The 18,239-nt window shown below is 37.7% G+C and overlaps 1 protein-coding gene across 3 annotated transcripts in view; it reads right to left on the bottom strand.

The window, feature by feature from the left end:
• Positions 1–9,524, bottom strand: part of Spock3 (SPARC (osteonectin), cwcv and kazal like domains proteoglycan 3) — a 348,872-nt gene extending 339,348 nt beyond the window's left edge. Inside the window, exons 1-2 of one of the 3 annotated variants that reach the window (XM_076914195.1) lie at positions 9,395–9,524; positions 8,701–8,898 (exon numbers count right to left, since the gene is read on the bottom strand). In XM_076914195.1, the coding sequence (XP_076770310.1) occupies positions 8,701–8,898 (198 nt within the window). In that variant the 5' untranslated portion in view covers positions 9,395–9,524. Of the gene's footprint in view, positions 1–8,700; positions 8,899–9,167; positions 9,313–9,394 lie in introns of those variants that run through there. The other 2 variants (XM_076914194.1, XM_076914196.1) reach the window with 2 other exon arrangements.
• Positions 9,525–18,239: the final 8,715 nt, after the last annotated feature.

Here is an 18,239-nt window from a genome sequence, read left to right as displayed (position 1 = left end):
TAATATAGTGTGTATATTTTACATTACCATAATTGTTAAATTTGCTTAGAGTTTTCAGCAAATAAATACATAAATTAAAAAGCCTGACTAAAAATATTCTGAAAAAATTCAAATATAGTTTATGATAGCTGTTGTGTTTAGAAAATAGATGCGTTTTTTTTATTAGTGGGAATCTATAACAATTAAATCGGCACACCAGCATAATATTAATGCATATAAAAGCATTCAGTATGCTATTGACAAATAGGCAGTTCACATTTATACCACTTGCCATTTGATCTTACTCATAAAATTATCTAGATATTACATATAATTCATCTATGTAATATAGAGTATGTTTCTACTAAAGCCAACAAACCAATCTAGCAAATGCTAAAAGCTAAGGAAAATACAATTATGGGCTGCTGCAATAACTAGGTATTTAATTTTTTGTTTTCATATTGAAATAATACAATTAAAATAATAACATTTTTCCTAATGAGAAAGTTATGAAAACAGAAGTTTAAATTTTCTATAATTGTCCTTATTCCACATGTAGATATTAAAGTTATTATTCATTAAGTAACTTTATTGAACTAACAAAATATCATATTTCTGAAGTAAGAAGCTCAGCTCACCTCCAAGCTGTTGGTCATCTCCTTATATTAAGTATCAAAAGACAAAGTGCAAACTCTGCATAGCGGGATCTGACAAATCAGACTTGCTGCTGCTTCTACCTCTAAACTGCCTATGAGATACTAGTATCCAAAAGAGAGTCCTTAGCTTTGAAAACTAAGAGCCACTTGAAATGGACAGAGACATGATTACTAATGTTATTCTGGTGAGAGATCCATGTTATTAGGTATTTCTTAGTTGCTCCATTAAGCCAGACAGTATCTGGATGCAATAGAGCCTCTTGTCTTTTAACTAAGGGTATAGGAGGTAAATTATAAATTTCTCCACAAAACAACCAAACCAACACAAAACCTACCAATCTACCAATAATCAACAATGCCTCAAAGAAGACATTCTAGGCTTGTTACCAAATAGTTGTAGCTGAAAAAGACTTCCCAGAGGACAAGCTAAATGATGTCCATACAGGAAAACAAGTTTGATCATCAGCCTCCTTGTAGTATCCTACTGGATGTTCTTCATTGATTTTGACCATCAGCAGCCCCACCTAAGCACTAACATGTGACAGCCACCAGATTCTTAAACCTCCAGTCTTAGATAATAAGTGTTTCAGCCTTGCCCTGAGCAGCACTCCTTCTCCTGCCCTTCATTTGTAAAAGAATAGAGAAATGGTGTACAGTTATGAGGAGAAAAACGGAAAGCAACACAACAGCTTACAGGCAATGATAAAACTCATTATCAACAGGGGCAAGAGTGAATATCAAGAGGGATTCACAATGATATTTATCAGAGATTGACCAAATACAGTCACAGATAGTTCCCATATAGTAGTAGATAATGTAACCATTTTTCTTAATGCTAGTATTTCTCCAGTGGAGTTTGAACTTCCTTGTCACCCAGGAAGCTAAATGTTGCCATGTAAATAAATTAAGGTGAAAGCTATACAAGTAGAAGGTCAACACATGAAGGAGTTTCTTTTCTTAGGACTCTCATGAGTCCATGATAGACAAAAATCACCCATTTGTGTAGGTCACTGCTTGAGAAAGGAACTGAAACCCCTGGACTTCATGAACAACACTTGGGTACCCAGAAATGGAACTGTCTGATAAAATACAACAGTTAAAAGAGGCAATATTTATGGACTTTTTACTTGTCAGTGTATTGCTAAATATAATGCACACTGAATATAATATCTTAGTTTTAAATATGCTTTGTAGAGTTATTGTAGTAACTGTAGGTGAACCGTAGACTGGGGCAAGGACTTTGACCTTGAGCAATAAGAATTTCGTAGTCCAGCAACCTACATAAATTAGAAAAATAGGAAACATTGAGAGCAGAAAAAGATGAAAAGTTTTTCACAAATGAGAAAAGACATCTAAAGACTCCAGGAACTTGAGAAGCTAGAATGTGTGTACAGAAGATTCAAAGACCTTCCTTTAAAAGGAAGTACATAAAATAAAATACAATTTTGACCCAGATCCTGAAATCATCAAAATGAAAATTGAATAAGAACATAAAATGTCACTCTGAGTCAGATTCATAAGATCTAATAGCACTCAACTCATAGACTTATTGTTCAAGTTGAAAATAAAAAGGTTCCTGGTAAAGAATAATGCCCTTTTTGAATATATAGCTAGTAAGTTTAAGAAGTCTACTTCCCGTGAGAAGACTCTACTGTGGCCACACAGGTAACAGGAAATAAGATCATTTCAACCTAAGCAGGATTAAGAAAGAAATTCTAACCTGCATGAAGATCATCTGAGAAGGGTTACAGGTTTTCTATTAACCATGTCATATATAATATATAAAATGCATATGGTATATATGCATAGATATATATTGCAATGATGGTATTGATTTTATATGCTTTCTGTACCTATTCAAATGTACATACACATAAACTGTTTTATATATACATATATAAGTGTATATATATATATATATGTATAGCAATATAAACTTATATATACCATATATTCATACATACAAAAATTTTACATACAAAAGGAGAAATAATATTCCATATAGCTAATTTTGAAATAAGTAGAAGTTTACAGAGAGTAAACTTGCTTCACGGTATGTCTATTAGGATGAGTTTATGACAGATATTAACTAAATGGTCACCAGCAAATAAGATTTCTCAACAGAGAGACTCACATGATGCCAACTCCAGAATTTGGCAAGTCGAGAAATATTCTCTGGCTTGTTTCCTTTATCCTGTGATAGTAGACCTGAGAAACATCAACCCTAAATCCTTACTGGTGAGTGCAGAGTAATGGCAGAGTCCAAGGAAAGAAAGGGATTTGGAGGTGTTAACATACCCATGACCCAATTAGGATTCAGGTGACTTGAGTTTAGGTATTGAAAAGAATGAGACATTAGGCTTGAACAAAAAAAGTAATTTCAAGCAGTCATCTAAATATTAAGCTAGAACAAAGAAGTAATTTTAGACAGGAATCTAAATTTTAGGCTAGAACAAGGAAGTAGGCTTCAGCAATGCAAATGACTTTGGGCTAGGACAGGGAAGTAGGCTCAGACATTTTGGTCATCTTGATAAGCCCTTAGAAACAGTAATCATGGGAATGTTCATAGAACTTTGTTTATTGTCTGGCTTGTTCTTTGATTTTTTTGTGTTTATTTCCTTCCTTGTTCCTTGACTATTTACATCTATTGTATGGCTAGTCCCTCAACCTGGAACTGACCTTAATACTTGCATGTAATTAAAAGATATAAAAACATAAAGGAGGAGGGTGGATGGGATGGGGGTTTCTAGGGACAAGGGGTTCTAGGGATGGGAAATAGGGAAAGAGGATGACATCTGAAATGTAAATAAATAAAATATCCAATTTAAAAAAAAACAATGAAAAGAACACACTAATGAAAATGTAAGAAATTAACAATATGTTCTCAGGGAAAAACTATGATGCTGACTATAACAAAATGTAAGCAATGGGGAGTCAAGAAGCATAGCTCAGTAGCAGCACATACAATTAACATGTGTGGCAACCTAGATTCAATATCTGGAATGTGAGTTCACATACACACACACACACACATTCACACAGTCACGTATGCTCATAGATACATAGATACAGACACATAATTATCAACATTTGCAGCATTTGTGTTAGACATATCCTGTGGTGTTTTAAATGAGAATAGCTATCATAAGATGATACATTTAAAATCTTTTTTTCCCAGTAGGTAAATCTGTTTTCACAGGATTAGAAAATGAGCCTTGTTGGAGTAGGCATATCAATGGGGATGGGATTAGAAGTTTTAAATGTCATCTCAAATGCCATTTCCAGGAAGTACTGTCTCTCTGCTTCCTGCTTGTAGATCTAGTTATAAGTTCTCAGCTACTGTTTCACTCCCATGCCTGCTAACATGTTCCTGGCACGATGTCCATGGACTTTTAACTTCTGGAATGATGGAAACCATGTTAAACCCTTTCTTTTATAAGTTGAAGTATCTATCACAGCAATAGAAAAGTAACTATGACATTAATTATTGGGATGGTATTCCTAAACAGAGACTATACATTAACTATGTAAATATATCCACACTATGAATGATTTCTTAATGCTCCCTAATTTTATGGGGGTTATATACTATTGCAAAGAAAAATAGTAGAACTCAGCTACTAACCACAGGACAGCACCAGTGAGGAGACCACGAATATGCTAAAGTTATACCTGATACGGAAGCTCACAAGACTGCTTACTAACCTGAAAGCTACAGACAACTAAAAGAGCCCTTTTAAATATTTTTTCATATGTAAAAACTCAATAACTTTAAGGAATAGAGGATGGAAAGTACATATACAAGACAACTGTTTTATTGATTCCCTAACAAAAGACAATATTACAGCTGAAACACCAAGTCTCTGGAGCCCAGCAATGATCCATCAATGTGGACCATCAAGTCTCCGATGATCTATACATTCAAAAATCTCAGCTCAGATAGTAAAGAAAAGTAGAAAATAAGGGAGGTTTATTTAGTCCTCAATAACCCCATTCAGCTCCCTTTTTATGAAATAAACATATCACTGATAAGCCTCAGATATACTTGGGCCCCTTGAGCTAAAGATGCAGTGTCATCAGTACAAAAACACTTTGTCATGTGTGCTCTATTTTTTAGAGATTTGCATTGTGTCCTTTAGTTGTAGGTTAAATTCTTAAATTTAAATTGAAGGTTTTGTTATTGCCAGTGAACATTAACAATTACTTAAGTAGTAGTTATAGAAAAAAAAAAGTTGGTTGTGGACTTTTTAACAACATTAATGGTAATCATTTATTGAAACAAGTTAAAAATAAGATCTATGTAATTTTTGAAATATAAATTTAATTCTGAATAAAGCTTAAAGTTTCAGTTTAAAGGTGAAATCTTGACTTTTTTCTATGGTGTACTAAAATTATCTTAGCCATGTGAATTTCTTTTCCTATGTTTTTATTGTACTTTTTCCAACGAACAATACTTAACGGTCTCTCAGATTTTTTCTTTGAAGTCACTTTAATTAACACAGGTACTTCAGCTTGATGACAGTATTACATTATATGTTCCTGAGTTCATTGGTTTACAAATTCTTTACTCCCTGAACACAGAATAAGGGTGTTTTTTAATTGAACTTATGGGACATAAATGTTTAATATATGTTTTGAGCTAATGACTCAGTTTCCTCTTTATTGTCTCAATATATATGAAAAGGTAAGATAGGAGATTACTTTTCTGTCTAGCTCTTGGATAAAGCAATGATACTTCCCAAATTCTTCCACTAAAGTTTAATTAACTTTAATTTACCTCCCTCTCTCTTGTCCTCCCCAACCTCTGTGTGTGCCTCTTTCTCTCCTTCCCCATTTCTCTCTCTCTCTCTCTCTCTCTCTCTCTCTCTCTCTCTCTCTCTCTCTGTGTGTGTGGGTATGGGTGTGTGGGTGTGTGTGGGTGTGTGGGTGTGCCTGAATCTGTCTGTCTATGTTAGAGATTCAACTTGGGTCTCTTGCACAGGAGACATGAGACCCCTTATCTCATTTTAAGTTCTTATAAACATTCCTTAAATATACCATACTATAGTTCTATTTAGTAATTTTTAAGTGTCTTAACTTATGCTAAAATCTTAGATGAATTTAAGCTTTAATTTTCTTCCTAAATCACAGGAATTAAAAACACTGCTAGAATTCTACTCTAAATAATCTTTAAAGGAAGAAAAGTTTCCTGTGTTATAAAATTTTATTTGTATAGGTAAAAATGGTAAGGAATACAACAGAATAATAGTTATCATGCAAATCAACAGGGTAAAGTAGCCGAAAATATTCAATATTTTTCCTTTATGAATAATACTCATGTTCATCTTTCCTTTAGTTTCATTCTTTCCCTTGATTTTTTACTGAGAAAATTGTTACCAGGGGTGCTCTGTTCCTCATCTTTAAAGATTTACTACAACCTATGATATATATATATTATACAATGTAAAAATAAAACTTTAGTTTCTTATATTCAATTATAATTATATATATAAAATAAAGTTCTAAATGTAATTCAAATGAAGGCACACTTGAAACTTCAAAGGGTTACTTGTAAAATAATATTAGTTTTACAGAAAAAGAAATAATTAATTCCACTACAAAATTATCTTTGATAATTAATTATGCAGAAGAATCATGTTTTCCAAATTATGTAATTATCTTTTTATGAAAGAAGCATAGAAAGAATTTGCCGAAGTTACAGTGTGTCTATGGGAAGAGTCTCTGATGTCCTTGTCTGTTTGCTTTTCTCTCATCTGAGCACAGAAACAGATCATTTTAGATAGGAAGCTCAAAGGGAACATTAGAGATAGACTCTATAAGACAGAACTCATATTTCAAACGATGCCTATAACCATGTGCTTGCACCAAATAAATAAATAAATAAATAAATAAATAAATAAAATGAGTCTGAAATATCAGCCCCCCTTGTACTGGTAACAGTGCTAATGAATGATTTGCCCCAGTGGGTAAGAAGCTATGAAAACACCAGTTTTTCGGGTGGTCTGTACATGGTTGCTCTGAGTGCTGAACAGAAGCCACACTGGCAACTCTCATTTCATTCTCATCAAACAGCAACAGGTATATAAAGGTGAAATGTAATGCTAGTTCTTTTTATCTCCCTGCCTGCTGAGAGTGATGTTCATAAAATGCAACTCCTTTCCTACCATGGCTACTCTAAAATATGACTTAATTTTTTTTAAATAAATCAGTTACATTTTATGTGTTGCATATGTGAAAATGCTATTTTAGTGTGTGTGTGTGTGTGTGTGTGTGTGTGTGTGTGTGTGTGTGTGTGTGTGTGTAAATTTAAAGTCTTTACATTTTTTAATGGACTTTTCTAGGGAAAGCACATAGAACCCCCTGAGCATGTTGTAGACATACTCTGTTTCTATTAAAGTTGAGTGCATGAGTCCTAGAAGATTTACATTTATAGTAGGCACGGTCACTTGTCACAATGCAAATGCTCACACTGAACAAAAGTCAACTGCTTTCTCTTACTATTAAACCAATTTAAGTAAAACCAGAGACCCCCTAGGGCAGTCAAGATTTCAAATGTATTAGGTGTGCCTAAAATTCATTTTAAAATAGTTATTCGATAAATACCTGTCAATATTGGAAGTACTGTTCAAACACTGCCAATTTTTTTTCAATATTTCTCTTCTCAAGTAAAGGCATGATAAATGGCAGTTCTCTCCTAGTACAAAATGTCTGTTTGCTTACTTCTGGTTGTACTTAATATCGGTGTTAACTTAAAGCAGGTAGGTGAGAGCTCTGCATTTACAAGAGTAAAGAACATTCATGTAGCAAAAGTAGTGATGCTCACATTTCATTCATAAAGCAAAACTGAGTCCTGCAATAAGAGTGAGCACAGTCATTTCCCTCGCTGTATATTCATGCCGAGTATCATCTAGATTTACATTTAAACCACAGTCGTATTTCTAGGAAGCATTCTGTGAGACTTGCCCTGTCAGTTACTTTACAAAGCCGTGATGGGAGAAGTGAATGAGGTATCCAGGATGAGAATTAGTCCAGGCCTCCATTTGTTTTCCTAATCTAATCGTGAGAACCCGAGCTAATCGGAGAAGTTAACTCACAGACTGGGAAAGCTCTCCTGATTGACTCAGAAAGGCAGTCTCACAAATGTCATTGCAACGTTAGACAAGAAATATGAATCACTTTGCCAATTCTGAAAGCCCTGGGTTTCACAGGGTGGGCTAGGGATGGGACGCAGGTTAGAATGATCTCCTGGGGTTATCAGCTGAGTTCAAGGCTCTGGGCACAGCAGACATATTCTCATAGGACTCTGTTCAGATCAGGTGTGGGTGACTAGTCCAGGCTATTGGCTCCAGGCAAATAAATGTGGGAGTCTCTAAAGCTGGTAGCTTTTAAAGGGCTCTTTAGAAAACTCTCAAGGGATTCTACAGTTTAACTCTTTCATTGCTGCTCCAATTCCTTCCCACAACCCCAGTACACACAAGACCAAAGTGTCCTAGGGTAAGTGAGTGTAGAAATAGAAGCTGATGAACAGTTTTTACGTAATCAGTAGCATTTCAACTTCTGCGGACTGACGCTGCCAAACAACCTCCCACCCGGAGAGAGCAGGCATTTATAAATGTTACATCTTTATACCTCCTCCCTCAAATTCCTTAATGGGCCATTAGTAAGGAGATCGATCCTAGTTACTTTATAGCCAGGCAACAGCACAAGCACCCCGCTGTGTTTACTAGTGCCAGAAACACCATTCAAAAGTTGAGAAGGTCACAGCAGCTACTTTGCAAACCTTTGGGGGCGAAAAATTGGGGTAAGGTGAGGTAGAAAGGGGGAAGAGAGGGAACCTGGTGTGACCTAACTCAGAAGCCTATGTAACAAGCAAATCCCTACTTAAGCTATCTGGAGGTGGGGTGGGCTGGAGAGTGCTAAGTTCTTCAGTGACAGGATACAAGCTTTATCACCACAACTACCCACCCTCTTCATTCTTTAGAAAACCTAGCCCCTTCCCCACCTCTGGCGGCCGCGGCAAATGCCAGCTCTGGAGCTAACCGCGCGTGGCTGGGGATGGGTGCGCATCACTTACGTCTCGGAATCTGTTCCACTGTCCGACTTCCTTGTCATACTGAGAGATTGTGGTGAGCCATTGTTTTTCATCCAGAAAATTACCGCCGTCCGACCGTCCCCCGGCCACAGCCACCGCCGCGGCAGCTGCAAGAGTCTGGCTGCACCAAGCCGCTGCACACACACACAATAAGGCTGACACCTTGAGCATCTGGAAAGGAGACACAACCAGGGGTAGGAAGCGATGTCAGAGACCGAGTGCGAAGATGGGGGCGCCCCTGGAAAGCATGCTTCAGCGAGGACAGGTTGGAGAGAAGGGGAGACAAGCAGGGTCAGGGGTATCCCCTTCCAGGAGGCTTCACCCCCAAACCAGGGCACTCACACACACGCAGACCCAAGGGAGAAGAAGGGGGTCTAAGGGAGGGAGCCCCAAGCAGCGAGAGTCCCAGCGGCCAGATAAAACGCTGGCCGGCCCATCACCTTGTAGGGAGCGGGCACAGAGCTCACAGCTCCTGATGGAAACGCAGCCCGGCTCTGGCAACTCGCTTCTCGCTGGAGCTGCTGCACGCGCCGCCGTCTCAGCCGTCCACTCAGCTCCCTGCGCCCGGCGCTCCCCCCATCCCACCCTCCCAACGCCTATCCCTCGCCAGCTCCCCTCGCTTCACCCCTCCCTCCCCTACCTCCTTCCTCCCCTCCTCCTATCCCACCTTCCTCTCCCTGAATCCCAGCTGCAGCAAGTTCCGGATGCGAAGCCTGGCTGGAGCCAGAGGATGCAGTAGGCTCCTCGCCTAGGAATCCTTTGCTTTCTAACCTCTTGCCTCCAGAAAAGGTTCTCATGTTCCAGGCACATCCAGTTCATTCTCTCTTCTCTTGGATTGAACGCTGGCTGAGCACGGTATCTCCCTCTCTGCTGCTCTTGTTCTTCAATTTCAAGGGTGGTCAAGCAGCTATAAGGAAAAAGATCAGAAGAAAACTTTAAGTATCAGAGAGTGAGAATCCGTAGGACTTTGCCCTGAACCTGAACTCAGCTCCTCCTTCCTAAAGACCACCATAAGGCCTTGGGCAAGCTCTTCGGTATCTGAAAATGTGTGCTCTGAACTTCTGGATTACTTCAGAGCCAAACTCTGTCTTAAGATTTGGCAGGCAAAGTGTTTGATTTCACCAACATGCCAGGCTCAGTGCACACAACCCATTTCTCCTCTCTAAAATCTCTCCAACAACTGTGGTGTATTCTACAGTCCTTAAGGCAAAGTTAAATTACATAAATAAGCCATCTATGCCAGCCTTCTAAATAGAAGCAAACAGCTTTGAGGCCCTAGCCAGGATGTCGTACTTCAAACTTCCACTGATGACAAAAGCATTTGCTTGCCCAAATCTATTCTCCACATACTAAACAGAAGGGAAAATACTAGAATTCACACCCTGTGCAGAACCCGATGAAGAAATTCTTTTCTTTGTACTTACAGGAAGCAGGTTAACCTAGCAGGGTATGTAAATCGAGAGATTCCTAGAAACCAAAAGACTACAAGAGTCTAGCCATCTGTATTCAAATTATACATGTCAGGCAAGCTACACCTTCCCAAGCCACAACCTTTGTAAATGTTTGTATCTTCTAAAATTAGGAGATATGCATTTGAGCAGTAACAACAGCTATGCCCCATATTCTGAACGCCTTGTTCTCCCTCGTGTCATAACTTTTAGATCATATTTTAAAGAAATGAAACTGATAGGTATTAATTTTTAACTTTAAATACAGAATCTAAGCAAGTATAAGAGATTAGCATCAATGAAAAAAGTGAAAATTTTAACGTACAAAATGAAGGAAGAAAGTTATTACAAATCTACAATTGTAATTGACACAAGTGTTGATTGATACCAAAGAGGCATCAAAGAATGTTGAGAACATTACCATGTGGTATTCCTATATACTATTTCTAGATACTTAGTTTGCTTTCCACAGACAAGCTCGGCATGTGTTACAGCCTTTCTGAGTTTTCATTTTCTATATCATGAAGGCTTGGCTGACCTACCCTGCAACGCCTCTTCTCTCTGTCCCCAACTTCATCTCCCTACTTCAAAATTTGAAGACTTATATATTGTCCTCTTAATTCAATAAAAATGTTTCATCAAGCTTTAATATGCCTTTTTTTTTACAAAAAAATTCAAGGTACAATGCTGATATACAGAGAAGTCAGGAATCTTTAAAACAAACTGATCTTTTAAAATTTGTAACCTTTCTCTAAATAAGGGGTATTATGCAGGATCATTCTCAGCATCATGCTTGTTAACATGTATGGAAACATACATAACATGCATGACAACATAGCATGTTAACATAAAATGTCATGTTAATGTGTAGAAGCACATTTATTTTATGACATTTTCATGCATATATATATGAATTTGTATTACATGTGTGTATACAATTCATTGCCAATTGGAACACATTTATGAAACTTATCAAGCAAGCCTAGTTTTTACCAACAGCTTTCTAAGACACTGAACAGGGTGGAAAAAATGCTGAATGAAAAGCAATTATAGGGGCTGATGAGATGGCTCAGCAGTTAAGAGCACAGACTGCTCTTCAGGAGGTCATGAGTTCAAATCCCAGCAACCACATGGTGACTCACAACCACCTGTAATGAGACCTGATGCCCTCATATGGGTATCTGAAGAGAGCTGTAGTGTACTTTGGGCCAGAGGGGGTGGGTCCTGGAGTGAGCAGAGCCTGGAGTACACAGGGCTTCCAAAAACAAAAAACAAAACAAAACAAACAAACAAACAAAAAAAAAACAAGAAGAAAAAGAAAGAAAGAAAAGAAGAGAAGAGAAAAGAAAAAAAGCAATGATAGCTGTGTACATCTTGAAATGAAGCTTCTGAGAATACTACATTCCAGATCTGACAGTGGAATCCTGTTTCTAGGAAATTTTAAGTTGGCTATGCTTAACTTGCCACCTTCTCAGGCTTGGCCTTTGTGCTGATCTGGCTTCTCCTTCCTCCCCCATCACTAGCAGAGCCTCTTAAACATCTGCCAGTCACTGATACTGTCTACCCTCACAGTGAGAATGAAAGTCCACTAAGTGTGATGTTATTAATCACATCAAACTCTTTCCCTTAGTTCTCTGTATTACTGAGTATCTGGGTCTTCAAAGAGCCTGCTTTCAACATTTAATAGTCCTAGGAGTATTCACACTCCAGTTAACACTGTAGTTATCAGCTAACACCTCTGTGGGGATTAATTGAAAGCTTGCTAGGAGCAAAACACAGCAGGGAACCAGAGGGGAGGGGTAATAAATGGGAGGTAGGGTGTCAAGAAGACAGTTAGGAGACCTGCAAGTTAAGGTGGGTGGGGACATAGGGGAGTACTTTAGGAATTGCTTGCCAGTTTTATGGAGAGCTTGTTTCGGCTATCAGAGGGCTAAAAATAAAACTCAACCCGGAGTACCACATGGAGAGTGAGGTACATTAAGTGAGGGGGCAAGGACTTGATTTTTGTATTTATGATCACACTTTTCAAAACTATAACCCACAGGAAGGCAAGGTTATCAGGCTCCCAGCCCCTTATTCTGCCATTCTGACACCTCATTTATATAGATACTGTAAAGCTATTACTGGAGTCACTAAGAATTTAAGGCTTGCATAAGTTTTTCTTGAGAATTTTATTCTTTCACTGGTGAATATCTAGTTGCTTAATCTAGAAGTATCTATTACTGAATATTTCAGTATTTTAAAAATTCACTAAGTCGTCTTCTTCCTTGTGTTTTCCTAACCTTGTTTTTGGATTTACTACAAGTCTTAAAAGGCTGCAACAGCGTAGGGTCCACTTCAAATGTGTTTGAATCTGTGAAGAGTTTAAGTGAATACCATTTGTATAAGGTACACCCAGACACACACAATCTGACATACAAGTTATTTTTTTTTTTGTCAGTTACTATTCAAAGATGTATCTGCGGCTATGTGTAGCTGCCATTAGAACATGTAGGAACAACGCACTTCCTCTGTGTATTCTTTGTGTCAGGCAGAGCCAGGCACTTCATATACCTGGAAGCTTTTGGTCTTAGCATCTGCCCTAGAGCCACCAGTAGTGTTATGGTCTTAGTTATAAGTACAGACTCTTGTGCAGAAACTGTTGAATCCAACAGATAGAGTTATATGGAGGTAATATAAATGTCTGGAGGTAAAACCTAGTTGCCAAAATCAGTTGTTGGAGATATTCTCCTTGAAGGTTATTTTAGGATCCTGCCCATTCCTTCTCTCTCTCTCTCTCTCTCTCTCTCTCTCTCTCTCTCTCTCTCTCTCTCTCTCTCTCTCTCTCTCTCTCTCTCTCTCTCTCTCTTTGCATCATATTTACCATGAGGTGAATCTCTTCCTCTGACCCCATGATTTCATTGCCATGCCTTCTGGATCTAAAGGTCACTAGGCCCTCTATGGGCTGAAACTTCTGAAACCATGAGCTAGACTAGATCATTTCTCCTTCAAGTTGAGTCCTTTATGTGTGGTATTTGTCCCAGGAACAGAGAGCTAACACGACTAGCGAATTCGGAACTTTGATATTTAAGTGTTTGTAAAAGTCTCAAGAACGAATAGGTTTCACTAGATTTATACTTCTTTCTGTGTAGACATGTTTCTGAATCATCCAGTGTTTCTGTTCTTTGGTTCTACTGCCTCCTTGCTTTTGCTTGCTCCTTGGTAGTTATTGCTAGCTCAGTACAAGAAGAAACTCACCTGTAATTAAAATCAAGATGAGGGAATGGTTAATTCAGGAATTCTGCTACTTTACAGTGAAAGTCACTCTTCCCAGGCTACTTTAGATGATTCCTTGTCCACACATCATTCTCAAGATGACCAATCAGAGGCCTAGAAGACCATACAGCTGCTTGGTGGAGAAGAGAAGTGGCTAATTGTAGCTTTCTCTCCTGAGGTGTGAATGTTTGCTGACCAAACTAGAATCCATTATATTATTAAAAGGGTCTTGGAAGATGAGGAGTAATGAACATTACGGGACTTCTAGAAGTCAAACATTACCAAGATTGGTGGCTTGATGTTAAGTAAAGTGTGCTGAAGTCACACTTTGGTCATTTGACCTATGTTGTTGATGGGCCTGGTGCTGTTTGTATTTTGATGTAAATTCTGCTCACCTGGGAGGGGCTGTGGACAAGGAGTGAGTTACACACTTAGTTGATTTCTTGTGAACCAATCCCCTAATGAATAAAGGATCCAATCACTGGACGAGTAGAAGGGACTTCCAGGTTGCCGGGATGGAGAGAGGAAGCAGAAGAGAGAAGGCTTTTGGATCAAGGTTAGCATAAGTGCAAGATGTAGCTGCTAGTGTCTCCACATTTCATGAAGGATCCGCCAGGATTCGCCACCAGAGGAATTAGATTTATATGGCTTACAAGATTAGGATTCTAGCTGTTGTGCCAAGAGATTGAGTTACCACTGTTTCTAAACTAAGTTTATGTAGTGTTTTTCTTCTTTCAGAGACTCAACTGTATTCAAGAGAGAAAGGTACAGCAGCAAAGCATGAGTTTGTCTGATGTGTGCCACAAAGGCCATGTGGGATTTGAAGCACAGGGCTGGTGTGGTAGATCCTGCCAAGGGAAATTAGTAAGTTGGGTGGAGAAGTCTGGGGTACCTGGGCCAAAGGGTCTGCAGAGATGCGAACACCCCACAGTGAGTGGCCTTGTGTCCTGGCAGTGCCTGCCATAATGCTCATTTTTTAATATTTTCCACAACAGACCAATGTTTGGTCAATAGTATATGATCAAGCCAGGGAAACAATGGTTTAGACAATTCAACCATTTAGAATTGTGCCTTACTCCAACTCTATCCAGCAACTTAAATTAAGTATATTAAAAAAAATGAAGTAAAACAAGATCCAGGGTATTAGAGATTCAGGACTAAATTAAAGACCTATAGATACCATAATGGAAATTCTTGTTAGAAAGTTCTTTGTCTTCATTTTGAAATATCATTACTTATAAGCCTTATAAACAAATAATTACATACCAATTCAGTAGTAATTATTAATATTTTACTTTGAGAACCTGAAAAAACAAATATCAAACCAGAAGAGAACTAAGATGGAGAATGATGACGGACTTCTGCTGGTGTTACCAATTTGGTAATTTTTTTCTTTGTTTGGGTATTATTTTTGCATTTGTTGTGTTCTGCTATTTTTGAGGTATCCCTGATTAAGCAAACTAATAATATATTTGATATATAATTTGATAAATAGGTCCTCTTGTGACTTCAGCTAAAACATTCAGTAGAGAAACAGACTAAAAGCTGAGATAAGTATGAGAAACATCAATCAGTTCAATTACTATAATTCTCAAGAACACATTTTTCAACATTTAAACTGGAGGGTGAATCTGATTAAATAAATTGATTACTGAGCTGATGATCCTGGGAAGTGGCCAATGAGGCAATGTAAATTTGTCTCTTTTTCTAAGCAACATTTATTGATGATATTTTTTAAAAATAACTTTTTGAAAATTTCAGTAAACATTCATTGCAAACTTGTAAATATTAATGGGTACGAGTTACTGACTCAAAATAATAAAATAGACTGTTTTAGAATATATTTTAAAGTAATTTTACTTAAATTACTATATAGGTACACCAAATTAAAGAATAATTTTATTAAAGTAAGAACATTAAAAATAAGCATGACAATGGTTTATAAAAATTCATAGTCCTTGAGATATATACCAATAAGCTTTTAAATTTAATTTATTATATGTGCATATTTAATCAATGTAATGCAAGAATGTATTTGTAGTCAATTTATTATGTGACTTAGAATGATATTTGTTCTCATAGATTTTTATTTATGCACAGGGAAATTATTCATGCATGTAAAAAGTAAAATAAATAAATCTTTTTAAAAAAATACATATTTTTTGATCCTTCTCCTTCCACAATCCTTCCGCTATACCCTAGCCCCTTCTCTTCTGATTGGGTGGCAGTCCAATGGTATCCTTCCCCCAACCACCCTGCACATCAAGTGTCTGCAAGGCTACGCAATCCTCTCCCACTAGACCCAGACAAGACAACCCAGCTAGAAGAACATATCCCACATGCAGGCAACAGCTTTTGGTATAGCACCCCCCCACTCTAGTTTTTGGGGATCCACATGAAGAACAAGCTGTACATCTGCTACATATGTGAGGAGGTCTAGGTCCATTTTGTGTATGCTATTTGGTTGGTAGTTCAGTCTCTGAGAGTCCCAGGGTCCAGGTTATTTGACTCTGTTTGTCTTCCTGTAGAAGTCTCATCCCCATTAGGCGCTGCAATCCTTCCTCCTATTCGACCATAAAAGTCCCCAAGCTTCATCTACTGTTTCTCTGCATCTGTGTGGGACAACATAATGGAGTATCATAAATAGTGATAGATTTTGGTGCTTGTCAGTTGGATGGGATGGGTTGTCAAGTTGGGCTGGTTACTGGTTGGCTGTCCCTCAGTCTCTGTTCCATCCTCAAGTGCTTGTATTTCTTGTAGAAATGATAACTTTGGGGTTGAAAGTTCTGTGGGTGGGTTGGTGTTCCAATAGCTCCATTGGGGTTCCTGTCTGGCCAGAAGAGACTCCATAATGCCAATGTTGTGCTAAGAATACCCTCATTAATTCTTGGGCATCTCCCGTATCCCAGGTCTCTGTCTCTTCCTGGAGATGCCACTTACTTCCTCCTTCTGTCAGTTGCAGATGTCCATTCATTCTCATAGGTATCTAACCATAATCTTTGCCCCTCCCCACACCTGACCATGAACCCTCTCAGCCCTCTTCCTAATATCTCTCACCCAGTTTTTTCCCTTCTTCTGTTTTCCAGACTTATTCCTTCACCCCTTCCAACTGAGATTCAAGTATCCTTGCTTGTGGCCTTCTTCCTTTCCAGCCTCCTTAAGTCTGTGGCATATAATATGGACATCCTCTATTTTATGACTAATATCCACTGACAAGTCAATACATACTGTGCATGTCATTTTGATGTGGAATTAACATCACTCAAGATGATATTCTCAGTATCCATTCACTTGCCTGCAAAATTGATGTCTTTGTTTTCAATAGCTGGATAGTATTTCATTGCATACATGTACCACATTCTTTTTATCCATTCTTCAGTTGAGAGCCATTTAGGTTATTTCCAGTTTGTGGCTATTACAAATAAAGCTGCTATGAACGTAGTTAAGCAAATGTCTTTGTGGGATGTTGGAGCATCTTTTGGGTATATGCCTAGGAGTATTATAGCTGAGTCTTGAAGTGTAACTATTCTCAGTTTTCTGAGAAACTGCTAAATTGATTTCCAAAATAGTTGTATAAATTTACCCACCCACCAGCAATGGAGGAGTGTTCCCCTTGCTTCAAATCCTCTCCAGCATGTGCTATCTCTTAAGTTTTTGATTTTAGCCATTCTGATGGGTGTTAAGATGGAATCTCAGAGTTGTTTTGATTTGCATTCCTTTGATGACTAAGGACTTTGAACATTTCTTTATGTACTTCTCAGTCATTTGAGATTCCTCTGTTGAGAATTCTCTTTTTAGCTTTGTGCCCATATTTTAATTGGTTTATTTGGGTTGTTGGTGCTTAACTTCTTGAGTTCTTCATAAATTTCGGATATTAGCTTTCTGTCAGACGAAGGGTGGATAAAGATACGTTCTCAATTGGTAAGCTACCGTTTTGTCTCTTTGACAGTGGTCTTTGCCTTAAAGAAGTTTTGAAGTTCTAAGAGGTCTTATTTAATACTTGTTGATCTTAGAGGCTAATCCATCGGTGCTTTTCAAAAAAATGTCTCCTGTAGCAATGTGTTCAAGGGTATCTCTCACTTTCTCTTCTATTAGATTTAGTTTATCAGTTTTTACATTGAAAAAAGTTCTCTTTCATTGATGAGTTTTTGTATGGTTTAGGTATCAGAGTGATTGTGGCTTCATAGAAATAAGTTTCACAATGTCCTTCTGTTTCTATTTTATGGAATAGTTTGAGGAGTATTGATAAAATACTCTTGGATAAAAAAAATATGCACTAAAACAATCTGGCACTAGCCTTTTTCTTGTCTTGTCTTGTCTTTTTCTTTCTTTCTTTCTTTCTTTCTTTCTTTCTTTCTTTCTTTCTTTCTTTCTTTTCTTTCTTTCCTTTGCTTGTGACTTTCAATGACTGATTCTTTTTCTTCAGGGGTTATAGGACGATTCAATATTCAGATAGTTTACCTGATCTCGATTTAACTTAAGTGAGTGGAATCAGTCTCAAAATCATCTATTACATTAAGATTTTTCTAATTTTGTACAATACAGAATTTTGAAGTAAGACCTAATGATTCCTTGAACTTCCTCAGTGTCAGTTGTTGTGTCTCCCTTTTCATTACTGATTTTCTTATTTGAATACTCTCTCTGTGTCTTTGGTTAGTTTGGCTAACCAAACAGTTTGTCTATCTTGTTGATTTCTTGAAGAAACCAGCTCTTGGTTTTGTTGATTCTTTGTATTGTTTTCTTTGTTTCTGATTGATGTCAGCCCTGATTTTGATTCTTTCTTGCCTTCTACTCCCCTTTGGTGTGCTT

Source organism: Arvicanthis niloticus, chromosome 16 (assembly GCF_011762505.2).
Source record: "Arvicanthis niloticus isolate mArvNil1 chromosome 16, mArvNil1.pat.X, whole genome shotgun sequence".
NCBI classification, from domain to species: domain Eukaryota; kingdom Metazoa; phylum Chordata; class Mammalia; order Rodentia; family Muridae; genus Arvicanthis; species Arvicanthis niloticus.
This window is presented reverse-complemented; position numbering and strand designations above follow the sequence as displayed.